The sequence below is a fragment of the Myripristis murdjan genome, chromosome 18 (assembly GCF_902150065.1).
Source record: "Myripristis murdjan chromosome 18, fMyrMur1.1, whole genome shotgun sequence".
In the NCBI taxonomy this organism is placed as follows: Eukaryota; Metazoa; Chordata; class Actinopteri; order Holocentriformes; family Holocentridae; genus Myripristis; species Myripristis murdjan.
The window spans coordinates 19,429,148-19,449,557 of record NC_043997.1 but is presented as its reverse complement, the minus strand read 5'-3'; the positions used below and the strand labels follow the sequence as shown (position 1 = coordinate 19,449,557).

Sequence of the window (20,410 nt, the reverse complement as noted above, 5' to 3'; positions counted from 1 at the left end):
GTCAAATGGTGACGGTGAAACGAAGCAGAAACACACAGGGGAGAGAGAGGGGGACTGAGGCTGAGGGGCACGGTGTGAGGTAAACAGAAAGTGGCAGAGGAGGAATATATACATATCAAGTTGGTTTCGTGCAGCCTCAGTGAAAAGCACCACTTTTGCACTGAGGCACTGGGTATTGTCATTATATGTCAGCTCGTGCTGGAGTGTAATTCAGCACCGAAGTGTGTTTGTGTTTTTAGGTGTCTGCAGATCAATTAGATTCCACAATAAAATAACAGGTATGATGCTACGTTTTTGTGGAGCGTCTCTGCTTTGTGTGTGTGTGAGAGAGAGAGAGGGAGAACGGGACGGACGAGTTATAATAGGGACTGAATCAGTGCATGTATGTGTCAGGGAGACCGTTTCATTCCCTTTGTTCTTAAATTATTAGCCTCTGTGACCATCCAGAGAGTGAACGGGAGTTAAGACAGAAAAAGACGGTGACATGCAGAGGGAGTGAGACAAGAAAGAGGGATTTTCTTGTTAGACAGCACCCTGAGCTGAAAGAAGCTGACACCTTGGCTTCAATTATTAACATGGTACTTGTCTTTTCATTCATTTCTGTCTGGTTTTCTCTGCGTCTGGCTGTTTGCTCTGTATCTCAATCCCTCACTCCTTTTTTTTTTTTTCCCCTCCAGCTGCAAAGCTGGTTTGGTCTAAGTGCGTGAGGGGAAAACAGGCACTGCTTCAGCTCTGTAGTCTTATATTCTGGCAGCAATCATCTCGTATCTATATGCCCCACAGTCAAAATTAATACACTCAGTATTCACACACATACACATACACAAAGGCATGCACACATAGAACAAAGGCCATTCTCCCTCATTAGCACACAGTAGACAAATGAGAATATGGAAATGCTAATGTAGACACACAGTTTCCAAGCTCAGCACACACACACACACACAGCAGCGCCCCATTCGTCTGTATGTCAAGTCTCAAGACTGGCCTACCCTGCAGGCCTAATGAGCAAAAACACAGGGCAAATACTTCCTCTTTACTGGGGTTAACTGTTTGACTTTTTTGCTGATACATGACTCGATCACTTTTGACATGTAAGTCGTCATGAAGCGTTTACGAATGTGTCCACATTTTCAGCAGTTTTCATGCTCCAGGACGTCCTCCATTTCTGATACCCCTTTTCCCCGTGCAAGGAACTGCTGCTGTTCCGGTTCGTGCATCATATTTTGAACTGTTGGTTGCATTTCCACCAAACATAGATTGGTTCCTGAACGGAAAAATTGGTTCTCTGCTGGAACCAGAAAATTGCAGCTCTCAAGTCTGAACCGAGAGGCTGTGTATTATTCTACAAGGACAGGGATGAAAACAAGGAGCTGTGGTCTGGTTAAAAATGTTTTTGCCAAAACTAAAGAGAGGTTTCCTTACACTTGCATGCACGTCTGCAAATAAAAACATTTCATACGTCTTCCTGTTCCCGACACATCCTGCTCAGATCGGCACACTCAGTAAGGCGAACCAATTAGCACACCAGTAAGACGCCGGCGCGAGTTGATTATTCTCAATCTGAACTCTGTCAGGCTCAGATTAAGTAGGTTAATTACTCTAATGGGTATGGAAGGTCAGGCTCCGTGCTGCAGGCGTGGTCACCGTGACACCCAGGTCAAGTGGAGGATGACCTCCAGACAGACATGGAATTTTTTTGTGCATGCCCACCATCGATGCCGCAGTGGTTCCACTCCAAAAACTGGTTTAAATGCAGGGTAGTTCCTTAGTTTGCATCTTGGTTCTGAGAATCTTGAACAGAACCAGCACTTTTTGGTGGAAAAGAACGCTCTGATGTGTTTTCATCAACACTGTCCTATCTGACTGTATTTCCCACATATGCTTGTGCAGCCAAGTATATCAGCAGAGCAATGCCTTACCACATGTTTGAGGGTGTTTACAGTAAAGAAATCAATTTAAAACATTATCATGGCTCAATAATTATTTGCTCGATCATGCATTCCTGTGAGCATTCGTGAAGAAGACTGTTCTTGCGCTGGGCCGCTCCAGGCTATGTGCAGAGTCTGTATCAACACAAGTGACTTTGAGTAAGACTGTGACTTGCGAGCCTTCACCTTCCCCTCTTATCATTGTAAATTGTTGTGGATAAAAGTGTTCACCAGACGCCTAAACTGTGAGATGATGCAGTGAGGTGTCGCTGAAAATAGCACACGTATCAGTCAACTTCCTCCAGATATAAAAAAAAATAAAAATAAAAATACAAAAATAAAAAAGCTATGAGTGGTATCAGTTGCGATGTGAACAATGCTCTCTGTTTTGGTTAGAAACTCCCTCAAGGATGCAGTTGTTTGGGACCAAATAAAAAGAGAAACACGAGGCGGCTCTCGGGGAACCAGACCAGTCACTTTAACAGATGCTGTTGATTCAGCAGCAGCCATCGCTTACTGCTGCATCAGCCTTGTGTCTGAGTGTGACCTGCACTGCTGAAGAGGTGACACAGGACTTGGAAACGTAGCCTGTTCACAGTTAGAAGTGAGTAACAAACGAGAATTAAACAGAGTTGGGATTTTCCTGGGAGTGGGGGCGAGGCGTGTCTTCCACAAAAGAGGGCTGGCAACAAACTCAAAAAAGTAGCCCAAAACCCCGCTCTGGCATGAACTGATAAGCCACAGCAGGGCCAAGTAGGGTTCAATAAAAAATCCCACCCGCCCCCAACGACATTCCAGCTTACAAACTACCTTTGCTGCAACGACCTGAAAAAAAAAGGAAATCCACAAATGCTGTTTTGGAAGGCGGTGAAGAGGTAATAAAGTAATCCATGTTGAGAGAAGCCATGGTGACATATTTAATGTTTTTACCGTATAATTGCAATTGTCAGTCCTTCATGGTGTTTGGAACATTTAGAGTCCTCATTTGCATAGCCGTCCCTATTTTTAGGGCTGAATTCAGATAGGCACACTTTCAGTCCAACTTGATACTTTTGTTCTGCTCGTTGTCAGAGATCAGTCACTGGTAAAGCAACTTGTGTGTGACAAGCCTGTTTAATCGCTCTCGTCCATCTCTGTAATCTGAATTCAGCTCATCAGCTCAAATCAGTTTTTGTCATGGAAATGATGGGGACATATTTTGAAAATGGTGAAAGGACATCTGGTTTTCAGTGGAAAAAGGCGCAGCAATTTGAAGTCCCTACTTGAAATTTATCCCTCATTATTCATGAGAACATGATGCCACACTAAAAAAAAAAATTGTTGTACGCTGCGTTCTTAAGGCATAACTAGATAGTAAACTATAATGTGCTCTACTCTCACGCCAGCAATCACTTTGTAAGAACATGCATCATTTTTTTTTTTTTAAATGAAATGGCGCTAATGTCCCATTGCGATTTCTGTCCAAATTTAGAACTCTTGCTCTTCCCACTGGAGCAGCCTTCAAAGTTGTAAGACTCTTGTACCAATAATGTATGATAATATAGGAGAAATATTCCTGTCACACCAGAATATCAGCATGCACACCAGAAAGTAGCAGCATGGTCGGGTGCTAAAAAGGGCAGATGTAGTTGTGAGCCAATGACACTTGAAGTGCTGATGGCCAGCCTCAAGCCTCAGAATCAAAGGGGAGTGCCAGGCTTTATGAAAATCACAACCTGGAAGCCGGCGCTCTGAGCCATGAAACGGCATATTGCGCAGGTGTGGAGGCACGGCGCGTGGGCAGCCAATACTCAAGACAATTTCCTCTGCTTTGTCGTCTCATTAATTTACAGCTTTACTGTAGGTAGGGAGTGTCTTTCACCTCGGCCTGGGATTTGGTTTGGAGCATCGGAAATCTTTCATTCTAATGGATCTTGTCATGGAAGTCATGTTACACTTTCAACAATGTAATTAAAATAGGAAAAATACAATAAAATGCGTTATTCTGCTTCATTTTTAAGATGTACAGATGTCACGGTATACCTTTAATGTCTTTGTGCCACAGTGCCGTTCTGCTCCATTTTGCATAATGTGCGGTTAACGTTCAGTTTTGTCGAATTACACCACATTTAGAGCATTTGCTTTACCAAAATTAGTTTTGAGCGGTTTTGCTGCTACACCCTAAGCCATTTTACAAAGACATTTAATATCAAATAGTAGCATGGTGCGATATTTTTGTTAACATGAGCTGTAGAGGCAATGATACATGAGCGTTTTGATCATTTTGAGCCAATGGAGATGAACAATATTGCCTTGAAGAATAGGGGGAAAAATCAATATAGATAAAATAGGGAGCCATAAAGAACAAAAGTATAATGAAAGAATACTCTTGGTCATAAATGTTGGCAGCTCTGCCCATTTACACTGCCTGAAAATATTACCCGCATATCATCGCTGTGGCACAACATTGTTGTAATTATAATTTCCACTCATCTCTCTCTTCTGGCCCTCGAGGGGCTCCATATGCTGTAGTGTAGGCAAGTCCTCGCTCTCCTCTTCACATCTCCTCTCCTCCCTCTCTCCTCTCTCGCCAAGTGGTTTGGAACAGTCGACCCTCTCCCTCTCACTGGTCTCATGCTTTTGGTCTCCCCTCTCATCGCCTTGTTTTGCCGTTCTCGTCGTACGTCTCTCTCCCCTCACCTTCCAGTTGCAGGTCATTTACACTTACATTTCAGGCACTTAGCAGATGGGATGCTTTTATCCGCACCGAGTTCTAATACTTGTAAAGAGCCAAATGAGCTTAAATCGGCAACTTTACAAGCCGCAGCCGTTAATGAATGCAGCGGCCAAATGAACAGCATGGATATGGTAGAATGAGTGGGGGATAAATAAATAAATAAATGGATAGATAGATAAATACATAAATAAAATCTATGCTGCTGAAATATGAATTTATGATTAACAAAGCAAATAGTTACACAAATAACCCAATAGAGTGCTAAGAATATAAATAAGACCAGTCTATTTTGATCTAGCTGTCTCCTCCTACCCCACCATGTCTGTCACTTTTAAGTGATGGGTCTTCTCTCCCGTTCTGCCTTCGGACAGAGGGGCGCCTGCGCTGGCAATTGATGTATGATCTTACGATGTGATGCCCTCCAGTTAGCTTTGGCAATGGGTTGCAATCGCTTCTACCATTCTGTTGTCCCGAGTAGGTGAAACCGAATACTTAGGAACTGGGACACAGAATTGACAAACAGGAAGCAGAGACTAGGATTATGAATATTACTTTTAAAATGTAATGCATTTCTTTTTGATAAACTTGATAAAAAATTTTTTTTCATCTTCACTACCTATCTACTAGAACACAGCATTTCTAAAAGGATAGAAACACCCTAAAGAAATCACCCTGGAAATATGAAAAAGATATTGTGTGACATAAAAAATAACTGATAGTCTGTAATATAATCTATTTGAATACAGAGCAATTTATCATATGTATATGGACTACTTTGTCCCCAAAAACTGTTCACTACGGTTGTTAATGGTCAATTATTCATCACTATTTAAACACTTGTCAAAATTTAAGTGAACCAAAAAAGTAATCCAACTACTTATATATCTGTTTTTCTCCTCAAATTGCCTGTAATCCCATTTCTACATTTGGATTAATGTGTTACATTACCATTTTTCCCCGAGTTATGTTTCCTTACTCACCCCTCTCTCCTCTGTCCCTGTTCCTGACAGGTTTTCCGGAGCGGTGAGGGTATGGGCATCCGTCTGGACAGCGCCTCGGCCTTCCAGGGTGCCGTCATCTCCCCGCACTACGACTCCCTGCTGGTCAAAGTCATTGCCAGCGGGAAGGACTTGCCGACGGCAGCCTCAAAGATGAGCCGAGCCCTGGCCGAGTTCAGAGTGCGCGGCGTCAAGGTAGGACACTGAGCCGCGTGTCTGCAGGGCAGCATGCACCGAGATGCACACTTACTGATTTATCAAGTAAAAATAATGGTTACAGTTTCATAAAAGCTGAGGCTAGCTTGCTTCTCTCCATTTCATGTAATTATAAAATAATCACTTTAGGTGTTTTTTGATATTGGTCAGTCTAAGCGTCTTTGAGACATCACTTTGGGGCTACGTTAACCAGTGATGGGCTTTAATTGATTGATTTGGAAAAACAAAAGATACATATATTAATCAGCAATGGAAATAATAGGTGCAGCCCTAAGCTCCAGAAGGTTTTTATTTCATGTGATCCTGTATGGCTTGAGCTCTTTGGAGACCCATTCAGATTCACTGGATAATGTGTAAAAAGGATTTGATATCAGTATGGTGTACATTTTAGGACATCCTGGGATCTCAGCTTCAGTTCTCAGACATCAGACAAACCCGACATCAGTCCTCAGACTAAAAGGCCACAGGTCTTGGGAAAAAGTTGGTCAAGTCTCAGGTCTAGTCCAGCAGGAGATCAGACCAAACAGCATCGGGCAAAATGGTAAAATTCTCCCAAAAACTGCAGCTAATATCTTCAGGTGCCATCTTCACAATCAGCTGGCAGTTTCAAGCAAATTTGATTCCTCACCTGTGATATTTTGTGATGTCCTAAAATGTTCACTGTATATCAAGCAAAAAACAATGCTGTCTCTCTTAGTTGCCATTTTGGAGATGCAAGGTTTTCCCCTGATGTGGACAATTTCCAGTCAGCGGTGTTGTGTCTGTGGCTGACCTGTAGAGAAGTGCGTGGCTTGAAAAGAGGCTCTTTTCAAGCCCGTCCAGAATAATCAATAGTGGCCACATTTGTATGAGTGAGTGTGTATGTCGGTATTGTTGAATGTACCATTGTAGCTGTTATTTGCTCGCTGGTATCATGTGGATTAATGTGGATGTTGGCAGTGTTTGAAGATGTCAGCGCTGGTAGGGGTGTGCGCGAGAGAGTGAGCGTGCTGTTTTGCATATTCAAAGCATCTGTGAAGCTATGATTGTATAACTTCTGTGTCCACTGAATCATTTTCAAAGTGAACAGTGCGTATGTATGTCTGCGCGTGTGCGAGTGTGTGTAATGATCCGCAAAAACCATCTACTGTCCGATCGATGGAACAGGATGCTCAATATTTCAACCAGACAAATAGACTCCAGATGTCAATGTCCTTTAGCATTGTGTGTGTGTGTGTGTGTGTGTGTGTGTGTGTGTGATTTCATGCGTGTTCAGGAAGGGACAGAGAAATGAAAATGTAGAGCGAGAGAGCGCGTTTAATTGTCGAAAGTTTCTTTACGTCTTGCAGAAGATAGTACACGGTAGCTCTGGTGGAAAATATTTTTACTGATTTATGCACTAAGTCTGATGACACTCACAATATGTAATTAGAAGATGTAATCATTTCCTTAAATACCATTATTATTGTTTTTAGTTAGTCATAGACATTTGCCTTAGAGTCAGATAGTCAGGTGTGTACTAGACACCGTTGTCTCTGAGAGTCAGATGTTGATTTTTAAAGGTGTAAAAAGTTTCTCACTGGCTGTTAGAAGAAAAAGGGCAGGAGGATTCACAACTTCATCTCCACAACAGGAGTAGCCTCAAAACTTTGGGTGGAGTTATGGAGGGCTGTAAAAGGGAGTTGTACCACAAACATGAATCAGCCTCTCCGTGGACCAGCTCGGTTTATTGCACTCAGATTAAGATGTTGTAATAAACCCATTCACTGCATCAGATTTTGTTCATTTTTGAGTTATTTCATAGAGGCTACTGGACAAGAAAAGTGTGGAGGGGAACCATCACTCATCTGGCCCAAGTGGTGCTTCTTTCTTTTTTTTTTTTTTTTTCAGTCACACTGTCCATTCAGAAAAGAAGTCTCTAGTTTCCCTTGGTTGCTTGAGGAGGAAGCAAAGTGACTGTGATTTACTGGGGATTGGAATAAATAATCAGACACTCAGTAATGCATTTTAAATCTCAGGAGATGACTGGAGTACTTGTGGCCATTTGTGGCATCAGGCGCAACACGCCCACACATCTCTGTTCATGTCCTGTATGATGTTTTGTAGCTCCATATTGTCCTTTTTCTCTTGGCATGTAGATTCAAAACACATCTCTCTGTCTCAAGATTCATGTCGTCAATACGGCAGAGTGTGGAGCATGAGGGAAATGACTTGGATGTACAGCCCACTGTAGCTTGGACCTTTGTGGGTTTTCACACTCAGATTTTCTTTCTCAGCACAGGGTCGGTGCTAAGATCAGCCTTTTCATTCTTGGGATAGTCCATTGGGCAGCCAAGGACTTTGATTATTTCGCTGTAGATTAAGGGCGACCCGTGAGTGACGTGCAGAAAATATTAATTACTGTAGAAAACGGGAGCATTTTGTTTCAAGGTGTGGCAAGAGTAGAGCAATGTAACCGTGTTTTGTCAGGGACTGTGAATTTCACTCATCAGTATTTTTCAATGCATAAAATGCTGAAAAGCACGTTAAATTAAGTGATTCAGCTGTTATTGAATTGCATACAGTATGGTCACGCAAAAGCTTCCCATGGAGGATTCGTCAGTAATTCACAGCTGGAGTGTCATTTAAGTTTCAACAAGTATCGCCAGCAAACAGCTTTAAAAATGAGCATCAGTGCCTGCAGGAGTTTTGTCATACTGTTTGTGTAAGCAAAGCTCATGTGTGACAGCGTTCATTTTGAGGAATTTCATTTGTTATCCATGGGCCAGTGCTGGACTTCTTTTTAACTCATGTCTGTTTGCTTTGTTTGCATTTGGATGGTGTCAGAGGGTAAATTTGCTGTACATAAGGCTGTCATGATGCCACTGCACGATTATTGTGGCCAAAAGAATTCACCATAACAATATTTGTGCGATAACTGTAGAAAAAAAAAAAAATAAATAAAAAAAAAAAAAAAAAATATATATATATATATATATATATGTATGTATTGCTATCAATCAAATTCATCTTTAACTTAGTTTATTTTCTCTATTTGGCCAATGAATTGCACTCAAAATACAAGTGCAGGAAGCTGGAGAGATGGATCTGCAACCATAACTGTGCACAAACACAAAATTATTTCCACAATATGATCATGTGTATTGTTAACACAAAATCAATTTTTCATTTTTTAAATAGATAGATAGATAGATATGTATTGATGTATTAATCCTGAGGGAAATTCACAAGTGGCCAGCTGCTCAGTCATTCAGCAAACAGTCATACCAATACACAATAGTAAATAAATTTCAGTACATTACACTACATAAAAAACAGTAATAAATAAATGTCATGGTTATTGTCAGTACCGGTATATCGCCACACCCCTCGTGTATATTTGTCTCTGCTGTTTACCTGTAATGTGAGACACACAGGACTGAAAGTTGTTTTAGCTCCGTCATCAGTTTCTCACTGATGGGACGGAGTCATGATGTGATGAAATGAAAAAATCCATTTTAGTCAAAAAGTCAAACTTCTCAAGTCTAATTTTCATTTAATATTAAGTGCACTTCACACACTTCCCGTCCAGATTTAATTGGCTAATTTTCCATAGCCGTAGGGTGAGAGTGTCTGATGTTAGCAAAACTTTGACTGACCTGCTGGATGCTGCTCTGGCCTTGTTTCAGTGCTTTATGGAAAATGAGTGCAGCAGGAAGCCAGCCCAAACTGTACCTGCTGTGTTATATACTGACTGCCTTTCATTGTCAAAAATGACAGCTGTTTTTTGGTAAGATAAGCATGTTCTCTTTGTAAGAACAAAGAGTCAGTGATGGGTTATAGCGGAGAGCCTTTGGCATAAACAAGCTGCTTTGAGTAGATTTTGCGCCTGTGTTGTTCAGGCTACATGTTTATTGCTTTCTGTTATGCACCGGTGAATTAATACAAAAACCTAGCACCTCGCTGACACAGGCGGACTGCAGGACATCAGGACAACCGTTATGTAAGGACTTTAATAAATACTTTCATGTGCACTCTGATCATTAGTGGCTGATAGAAACTACTGCATCTCTTTTAAAGGCTGTAGTGAAGGGAAGCATTGTGTTTACAAGCACTGAGGCTTAGAGGAGATGAGCGAAATGGTTGAAAGTCTCAGGTTTTTAAATGACTTGCCCTACAGACACAAGTCTAAGTGAAAGAAAAGAGGAAAGCATACAGTGCTTACCAGATTTTTGTGAAAGGAGATAAAGCCGCTCAGTGTGTTGAATGATGTGAATTACTTTGTGCTGTTCTGTAAATCCAATTTCTTATTGCACTATAAATGAAATGATATTGTATAATTCCTTGGCCTAAGAAATTAACTTCTTCAGCACCACCGTTGGTGCCGGTGTCCATGGCCAACGCATTGTCTTTCAGAGGCTCTAGTGGCCTCCATTTTGAACCTAGAGTGAACACTCTGAATAAATGAATAATAAATAAAACAGATGCCTAAAAAACAGTGTTTATCACAGATTTATGACTAGAAATACTTGACACACAGAGCTGAGCTGCATCTAAAAATTTACTTTAAATTCCCAGCTTTCAGAGAATACCTCTTCTTTGTGGCATCTAATGCTGACCTTATATTTTCTCCTGAAAATCCCCAGTCCCTCCTAAAAATGGGTCTCAAAAATGGGGGTGGAAGCCGTTTGTTGTGAGATCAATTCAGTGATAATCAATATATTTTTTAATATCTTTAGGACTTGAGAGAATCTTGCTTCTTAAAGGTGACCACCATACAATGTTGTTTAGATCAAGTGTTTCAAGTCATATTGCTGGGCGATAAATCAATTAATTTGAATATAACCATGCAGAAAATGATGGAATCATAAAGTTGAGACTTTAACTGCTGCAGCTGAGTTAGCTTGTTTACATTTCTGCTGCTCCTTCATCGAGGACTGTTCCAGTTGGAAAGATCCTTCAAATACAGATGAGACAAAGAGATTTAATTTTTTGGCCGTATCGCCCGGCCCTTTTTTTCGCTCCTGGTTTGTGTGCTTGGAGCCAGCGGCCCTTGGGGAACGTTGTTAGCGCTGCACCAGAGTGTTGGCAGCAAAGCCAAGTCCTATTAGAGCCCTGGTCTGCGGACTGAGACAGACGTCTGCAGCGTGACGTCTTCATAACTCCGCACACCGTCACCTTGCTGTTAAGAAAGCCGTCCTCATTCTTGGACAGCAGATCTGGTGTGTTCGGAGCCTCTCTTTGAGTTCAGCTGCTGCTACAGAGCAAAAATTGAGTTACCAGGTTGGCACATGACGGCATGCTGCTCTCCTGTGTTGTGTGGAATTATGTTTGGCATTTCAGAAAGCCCTGCTTATCTCCTGCCTCTTCTGTGTGTGTGTGAGAGAGAGAGATTTCTTGTTTGTGTGAGCGCCTTTGTGTGTATTCATATGTGTGTGTGTGTGCACAAGTGCAGACTTTTTTTTTTCATGTGGGTGTGTGTGTATAGCCTGTGTGTTAAGCAGTAAAATGTCATGAGTCCAGCAGCAAAGAGGGAGCCTGAGAGTGTGTGATGGACAGGAAAGCAACAGCACACGAGGCACCAGGGTAAAGAAAGATGGATAGAGGAGTGGAGGAGCAAGCAAAAGGGCAATAGTGATGGAGAGACTGTAACATAAAACGACAAGTGAGGTGGCACCGCCCATAGTGACTTTCACCCATGGGTGCTTTGCATAAGTGTGTGTGTATGTCCGTGCGTTTGCAGGGTTAAGGTCAGGGAAGGGGTTAAAGAGGACATTGATTTATGTGAGTCATATTTGTGTGTTTGCCAGGTCATAGTACATATATATTGAATTATGCTTTTCTATGCTGTGTATAAACGCATCACGAGTGCATGCATGACAGCATCTGTCCAATGCAATCGCTTGTCACACACGTCGACTCCTGGTGTGGTGTGTGAACCATAACTAATGTGCACACACGCACACACACACATATACATACAAAAATGCATACTCCTTTGCTGCAGAGCCTGTGTTCATCAAATGGTTTCTGTCCACATTCTGGACTCTGTGTGTGTGTGTGTGAGTGTCAGAGAAAGAGAGAGAGACGGTGAGACGAAGAGACAGCCTGATAGAAGTTGCCAGATAGTAAGAGATGGTGAACGAGAGACACAGTGTGAGATGGATAGAGGGACAGAAAGTTCCCCCGAAAAGGAGAGATGGCTGCACATCCAAACTCTCCTCTGCGGGGAGTCACTACTCTTCATGTACTTGATATTTTTGACTTGTTTGGTTGGTGAGTTTTGCGTGTCTTAGTACAACGGCAGAGTTTCTCATCAACTTTGATTTATTCTATATCGCCTTTCCCTAATGTTAGGCTTCACTATGTCTTTGCCTAACCTTGTCAAATAAGCCAAATGACCACTGTTGGAAAAAAAGTTTAAAAAAAAATCATGTTCCTGTACTAAGAAATGCAAACTCGCATTTGGTTGGGCCACAAACAAACTTGCGTCTAGACTTTTTCAATGTCTGTTTTTTGAGTACGAAGTCTTCGCTCTTGTGTCTGAGCTGGATCTCCGGGCTGCCAGGGGCTTGGCTTTGGGCAGTTGGCTTTCATTAAAGAGTTCCTCTTTCCTTCCTCTGTGTGAGCGCTCAACTGATAGTTGGGGGTGAACTGAGGTTGTGGCCAGCTTGTGTGTGTGTGTGTGTGTGTGTGTGGTCATCGTGATCTCCATCTCTAAGAGGTCTTTGAAGAATCTATATAACGTTTCGCTTCATTATAGCCTGCCAGATCACAGGGAAGTTCGATCTTAACTTGTCTGCCCACTTGACCTTCTCTTCCATCCCTTCGTTCCACTGATTCAAAAAAAAAAAAAAAATCTCCTTGGCCCTTACTTAGCACTTCTCTGTCATGACCTTGATCATAGCGACGGCAAAATTGAAACCACCTTTGCCTATTTTTTTTTTGCTTGTAATGTTAAAAGTCGATGTAAGCGTTTTCTGCTGGCACTCTCAGCGTAAAGACACTCAGCTGGTGGTTAAATGCCAATCGTCTATATTTTTAATACCTGAATCTATATCTAATTATCTCCTTTTTCCTTGCTTGCTTGCTAGATTACACACCCGTCTGTCTCCTTCTCCACCCCCGTCCTTTTTGTTTACCTGTGAGCCTTCCTCTGCACTCTTTTTCACAATTCAATTCAAATGTTTTATTGGCATGAATATTACATGAATAATATTGGCAAAGAGAAATAACTAAATATAAAATGCGTGTGCGCACTGCAGTACCTTGTTAATGAGAGATCTGGGCTGATACTTGTTCAGCTCCCATGCACAAAAAGGAAAAAAAAAATTACATATGAAATCAGCACAAACAGCACGAGCTGGACATGAAAGTCTAATATTTCTAATGTAAAGATGATTACCGTTTTTCCTCATTTTGTGTGCGTGTTTTAATATACACATCTTGATCCACTGTAGAGGATAAAGATGGAGTCTGGATATTAGGATATTCCATTGAGACTTTTTGCCATAAAGAGAATCTTTGTCTGGGCTCTTGGTTTTTCGTGTGTGTGTGTGTGTGTGTGTGTGTGTGTGTGTGTGTGTGTGTGTGTGTAAACCTGCTGGGTCTACTTGTGTATACAACTGTACGTCACTGTGCTTCCCAGTGATTTTACTCTCATCTCTGCCTCTTTCATCACAGTTCCTTACATTTCGGTGGCCTCTCTACCTGCCGTGTATAAATATCTTCTTTTCTCATATTTTTTCCTTTTGTTTTTTTTTTTTTTCCTTTGCCCCCTTGACCTTGGTCTCTCCCTGCTTGAGCAAAGTTGTCTTCTAGTTCTCTCATGTGTATCCCTTGTTTTCAGATCCCTGCACCTCCCGTTAACGCTTCACTGGCTTGGTTACATGTGTTTTCCCCTGGTCAAGTTCTCTTTTTCTATCCTTATCTCTATTTTTTTTGTCCACACACCATCGCATATTAGGATCTTTGATGCCAGCCCTCGAAGGTTTTACCCCGCTGATTTATAAATGATCATCATCAGCTCAATCGAATATCAAATGAACTGTAAAAACGAGCCTGCTTACTGTATCTGATCGTCCCTTTAAGCTGCTCCCTGTCTGCAAATTTTGGTGTTTCCGGCCTCCCTTCCAGTTTTGGTCCAGGTTTGACTCTTTCAGGGCCTGTTTTTTTTTTTTTTTTTTTTTTTTTTTTTTTTTTTTGAGTATGATGTCTACGCTTTTGTGTGCGCGGTGGCTCTTTGTAGTTTGTTGCTTCAGAAGTCCACTACATGCTTACAGCTCACAGTGAAAAATTCACAAACTGAATGAACGGAAAATTACGCTGGTCATTGAGGCATTTTTTCTTCTTTTTTTGTTACTGGTGATATTTTAATGTGGAAATGTAGTGTTTTTACCCACCAGGATGTTGTGTTCAGTTTTGGCCTCTCTCCAGTTGTTTTCCATGCAGAGGGCTGAGCTCTGACAGCTTGGCACGTTTTCATTTCTTCCTTTTTTTTTTTTTTTTTAAACCGATACATGCACTCGGTGTCCTGGGATCTCTTCAGTATGACTGCAGTCTTCCTTCCGTCGGCCATTGAGCAGCTAGACAGAAAAAAGTTGGAGGGGTCAAGTGCCTTGCTGAAGGGCAACCAAAGCGGTTGTTTTAGCACCCAGCGCTGTGTGTGAAAACTAATTTCAACTTTAAGCGAAAGGCCGCTGCACTTCAATTGGGTTTTCAAGGTTTTTGCAAAGCAGCGGCAGTCGCCTCAATAAGTGCTCCCCTGCAGCAGTTGTGCTGTGCTGCGTGCGAAAACAGTTAAAACAGGGCCGTGCGCCGCATCTTAAACCATTTTTTTTCCCCCAGCAGCTTCATTCAATTCAATTCACTCAGTTTATTCATCCACCCGTCCATCCTTTTTGATTGGTTCATTTATTTTTCTCTGCCCATCTTCCTTCTTTCCACTCTTCTTTCCCTCTCGCTTGCATCACTTTGGTCATGGTGAAATCAATACTAACCCACTGAGAAGATGAGGCGTCCTTCCCTCTGATCTGGAGTCAGCCGCTTGTGACCTTTTCACCGTGTTACACAAAGCAGGACTGTAGGCAGACACACTGATCCAGGATCTTTCATTCAGTATTTACAAGAGGGCTGGAAATCCATCTCATCTGACTTATCAGTGGGAGGAATAAGAGGTTTAGACACACACACAGCAACTCACACTCCATCTGACGCACATACTCTCTCGCACACACGCACACGCACTCAAACTAATATGTGCCTCTGGGGCTGGGTTATCTGTCTATCTCTCCTTCATTTCACACCTCTAAACCACCACTAGCACGCTACTTAATCACACAAATAGCCTTGTAATTATTATCTGTGTGTGAGTTTGTGCTTGTGTACTTCTTTACGTGCGCGCTTGTGTGTATGTGACGGTATAAGGCCCGGAAAAGCTTTATTTCAGGCAAATTGAATTGAAGATGAAGAACATGCAAAACCAATTAGCAGAGGAGACAGGAAGCTGATGGAGGAGTCTGGTGTCATCAGGGAGGGAGAGGAAGAGAAGTTGTTTGTGTGGCTGCAGCCGGCGCAGAGAGAGAGGGAGAGGCGTCCTTAAGAATACTGAGGAAGTCTCGAGGGAGGTTATCCATACCAAATGCCATTCAAAGTATTTTAATAAATAGCAATCCAAGGTCCTGTTTTTCATTATGCATTTTTTTTTTTTTGCACTGCATTGCAGTACAATGGACATTTATTTGTGGCTCTGCTTTATGTAATACAATTGCATGCCCTCAAACTCCCTGTGGACCTTTTTTTTTTTTTTTTTTTTTTTTTTTTATTTTATTCATTTGGCTTGTTTACACTTAAATCAACCTCATTACCTAAGTTCAGTTACAAACACACTCGCTTTACTGGCTTTTTTTTTTTTTTTTTTTTTTTTGGTAATTGTAGTGGACATCCCAAGGTTTCCAGACATCCCAGATATGTCCTGCTGAATGAAAGGGAAATGTGTATAAAAAGGTCCACAAGACATCTAGATTTTTTTTTTCTTTTTGATGCAATGCTGCAGCCCTAAAACAATGAATGGATTTGAATTTTTCACTCAAGTGTGATGGAGCCTCAGTGAAGTGCTTTAAGCAGCAGATACAGAATATGTCTGGGTCATTGTTGTACAGTATGGGAAGAACTTATTTTTCTCACTTTGAAGCTACTTCAAGGCAGAATGAGTAGGATTTTCCTAAAAAACAATTTATAGACTCATACAAAACTGATCCCGCAGATCCAGCAGTTATGACCCTCTGGCAGTGTGTGTTGGTGTGTGTGTGTGTGTGTGTGTGTTTCTGCACACAGACCGTGGCCTCTGCCTGGATTTTCTTGGTTTTATGAGCTCGGGCATCTTCTGGGCATCGACCTTTGGGCAGTGGGTGTGAAGCTCCCGGCCAATCACAGTGCGCAGTGCCAGATCGTGAGCATGACATCCAATAGGACGCCACGAAAATCTAGCGAGGCAAAACGCCAAGCGGACAAGCTCATTCCACAATGACAGTGAATCCGGGGTTGGCGAGTTTCAGGACCTCGGCAGTAGAATAAAACTTTTTTTTTTTGTTGTTTTTTGACAGGAGAAATGTGGGAAAGAGAGTGAGGAGAGCGGGCGATGTTTGTTGCGTTCGGGTTGCGACCCAGAGACGGAGACAAAGAGACAGAGGGAGGGAGGGCACAGCCGTCACCTTGTTGTGATGACAGTGGCAGCATTAAGCCTGGTAGTACACAGTCGCTGAGCGCCGAGCTGCCCATCTTACAAACACAAACAAGAAAAAAGCTCTTTTTTTATGGAGAGACAACAACAAACAATCTCCTCCTTTCATGCACACTCGAATTTTCACACAAACATCGACTTACCGGCTAAAACTGCCACTCCAGCTTACAAGTGTACTATCACGTGGCGAACACACACTTGATAAAAGACATTTGTGTGTGCGCGCGTGAGCACAATGTCTCACAGGCATCCCAAAGACACAAGGCAGACATTTTTATGGCAACACAAGCAGAATCAGTCTGTCTCTCTTATACACACACACACACACACTCATGCAGAAAGTTAGGGTTGTATGGTGTCAACTGGGACTTTGAAGCCCTAATCAGGATTAAACGGCTGGAAATCGGCTGTGACGAAGTGAGGGGAAGAGGGATCGGCGAGGGAGGGAGGGAGAAAAGGGCGACGGAAGAGAGGAGGAGGAGGATGGAGAAACAAAGATGAAGGAGAGGAGGGGTGATAAGTAGAAAACGGGGAATGGGAATGAAAGGGTAGCGAAGATGAAAGCGCAGAGAAACGGAGAGAGGAAGCCACCGAGAGGAGAGGAGAGGAGGGGAGGGGAGAAAGCGGGCAGAGGGAAAACTTGTATAGAGAGAAAAGGATAGAAAGAATAGGGAATGAGTTGGCAGAGATAACGGCTAAAAAGAGATTAGAGAAAAAACAGATTTCCCTTTTTTGACAACTCTGTGTATGTGTATTTCGCCGCAGTATCAAAGGAGGAAATCGGGGGTGGTGTGCGTGCACGCGCGCAGGCACGCATACTCGCAGGGGTACGGAACATATAGCCAACTGTACTTCAAAGGGAAAGACATGGTGTTTTCACAGCGGCTTCCTCTATAGCTGATTGGTTCCACTCCATTCTTTTGCCCATCTCTCCCTCTGTTTCTCCTCATCCCTCTTTTCTGCCTGTCACTCTCGCTCGCTCTCACTCCATCTTGGTCCCTGCTCTGTTGTAACAGCACAGCTTGAGTTCAGACGCATGTGAATGTCTGAGCGTGTGTGTGTGTGTGGAGCAAAATAACAACACTCCAGCTCCCGAACAGCGGCAAGCCTGTCTCCGTGAATATTAATGTGCGATCGGAGCGAGAGGTTGAGGCAGGGAAGAGGGATGAGGAGAAAGGATGGGAGGGAATGGAGAAGAGAGGACGGTGACCTTGCTGAAGGTGTGGAGTCTGATTAGTTGGGTGAGTGATGCGTTTTCCTGGGAGACGCTCTATCTGTCATGGCTTCCATTGTTCAGGTCAAGCACAGGTCACTTTCTTTCAGCTCAATTAAGCTCTGTACAAGCCTACGGTCATGAAAATCCTGGAAAAGTCTTGGAATTTACAAAATGTGTCTCCCAGGCCTGTAAATGTCTTGGAAAAATGATGAAATATCCCTAAACTTTTGGAAAAAGTGTTAATGATTGTATGAATGAAGTCAACTAAACCTGAGAAGGGGGAACAATTAAGATATTATTTCCTCGGAATCAGCTCTCGCGTCATTCCAGGAACCCAGCCAGGAGCATATGATGGATGCTGTGAGATTGTCTTGTGATTCAAGCCACTAGTTACAGGCTTTGCTTTACCCATTCCACCGCAATATATTTTATATGTGGTTATATAAAAGTCATGGAAATAGTTTGAAATTTAATTGGCAAATAAGTTTAGAGAGTCTGGTAGTTAGGGTAAGGGCTCTCTTCCTATTTAAAGAGAATGTGTATTTAAACTGCACACAGCTTGCTACTATTGAATTATGCGCCATAACCATTTTAACAGGAAATTACATCTGAAAACCTGAGGTCGCCCCGTATTCGAGGACTCAACAGTTACTCATTATTCATTCACAACATCAGGTGACGATGCACACGACCTCTGTGCACAGTAGTCTGGCGAAAAGAAAAAAAGTTGGGTCATTTTGCCAAGTTGCCTGTAGCCAATAACAGTTAGGCGAGTGTTAACTATTTCTATTTTTATGTTCATTTTTAAAAGCTGTGTGCAGTGTAAACACACATCCCCTTTAAATGGGAACAGAGCCCTTACTCTAACCACCAGACTCTCTAAATTTATTTGCCAAATGTTTTATCTGTTTTATTACAGTCTAGACTGGAGTTTTTTTCCCCTCAGATTTATTTCAAGTTCTGTACTAGTCTACAATTAGACTTCATGTTTGATGATTTTGATTTATCTAAAAGGTGATATAAATCAGCATACCTTTCTTTATATGTGCTTTATTTATTCATTTAGTTACTTTTGTCTGATAAAATGAAGAGATCTGCCCCTCAAAAAGTTTTTCCCCAAAAACTGGCATTGAAAAAGGGTGAGTCATCCAATAATCTGGGTTGTCTCATATTCGGTCCAATACTGTATTAGCTGATCTAGGTCAAGGTTGAAGTCTGGTGATTGATGGCTCTGTCACTCTGATGTACTGCAAAAGTTTTCAAAACTGTAGCCGCAGAGTAGGTACCGAGCAATTATGAACGAAAGCAAAACAGAACAGAAAACAGGGTATGGATTCAGACTAGGGGACAGAACAAACAAACAAACAAACAAAAAAACATGAATATTAACACATTCATGAATTGGGATGAGTTTTTGACCAGTCAGCAGGCAGGAATCCACAAAGTCCCCCGGCTTTCACCAGAGTTGTTGTTAATAACCGCAAACAGAGGAGATGAAAGCAACTCTCACAAAATTTGACATGAAATGCAGAATTCATGTTAATGTTTCAGGTCTGTGCTGTCAAGCCACAGCCACTTCCACAACTGTTGCCTGAATGTTCCTGAAATCCACGGGGGGATTTTTTTTTTTTTTTTTTTTTTTAAACCAAACTTACAGCTTTGAGCATGAGAGGTGATATTGTGCAAGTTCCCATGCATAGTCATGAATATTGGGATTTGGTAGCATGCATGATGATATGCATACAAATGCGAATGCAGACATACATGCACACACACACGGATGCGCACACGCACGCACTCAATCACTCAATCAGTGTGTGCACACATACTCACACATACACGGGGCAGGGTCCAGGGGGAAGTGGGAGCTTTGATTAAGGGTCTGTACACACACTGATTAATTGATGCATTCTAATACACACATACTCACACACACACACATACACATGCACACACTCAGGAAGGTTTTAGGGCTTAATCATCTATTAAACAAACATGCACACACACCCACACAAACAATAATATAATCTGCCTACAAATCAATTAGCACACACACACGTACACACACTCCCACTTACATAATGGGCTAAACAATATTCAAAATTATGCTTGCATGCACAGTATTGGAATAATGAGTAATTCATATTCTTTCCGAGTTGGACGCGGGCCTTTGTCTTCAACACCTCCTGGCTCAGCTGCTTTAGTTTGAATGAGCTGCATGTCGCTGGTCTGCCGCCTCCGGTTTGTTTTGAGTCACCAAAACGAATCGAAAACACCTCAGTAGAACCACTAAACTCCACTAAACTGTGCCTTCACATCTCTGTGACCCATCAAGCACTGCCTTACTTGAGGGGTTGCTGTATCCTAACAGTGCGAGAGCCTCCACACTGCATCCAAGTAGCGGTCTCACCCAGCTTACAAGACCCATGTTTGTATATTTTGGTGTGTTCTCACAGTGATCCTGCTGTATTAGCTTTGTTTTGATAGTTTTATTTGATGCTAGCTGATGGCTGTGTGGCCTCATTTCATAGCCAGCAGTCGATTAAGTAGCATTAATTGAGGAGAGGAAGGGAGAGGGAAAAAAAACTATTTCTCAACTAGATAGTTTTTCAAATAAAAACTGTAAGTAAGTGG

The 20,410-nt window shown here is 42.2% G+C and overlaps 1 protein-coding gene across 4 annotated transcripts in view; it reads left to right on the top strand.

Moving 5' to 3' along the window:
- Nucleotides 1–20,410, top strand: part of pcxb (pyruvate carboxylase b) — a 322,918-nt gene that overhangs the window by 154,185 nt on the left and 148,323 nt on the right. For all 4 annotated transcript variants that reach the window (XM_030076972.1, XM_030076974.1, XM_030076973.1 and 1 more), the window contains one exon: nucleotides 5,658–5,840. In XM_030076972.1, coding sequence (XP_029932832.1) covers nucleotides 5,658–5,840 — 183 coding nt within the window. The remainder of the gene's footprint in view (nucleotides 1–5,657; nucleotides 5,841–20,410) is intronic.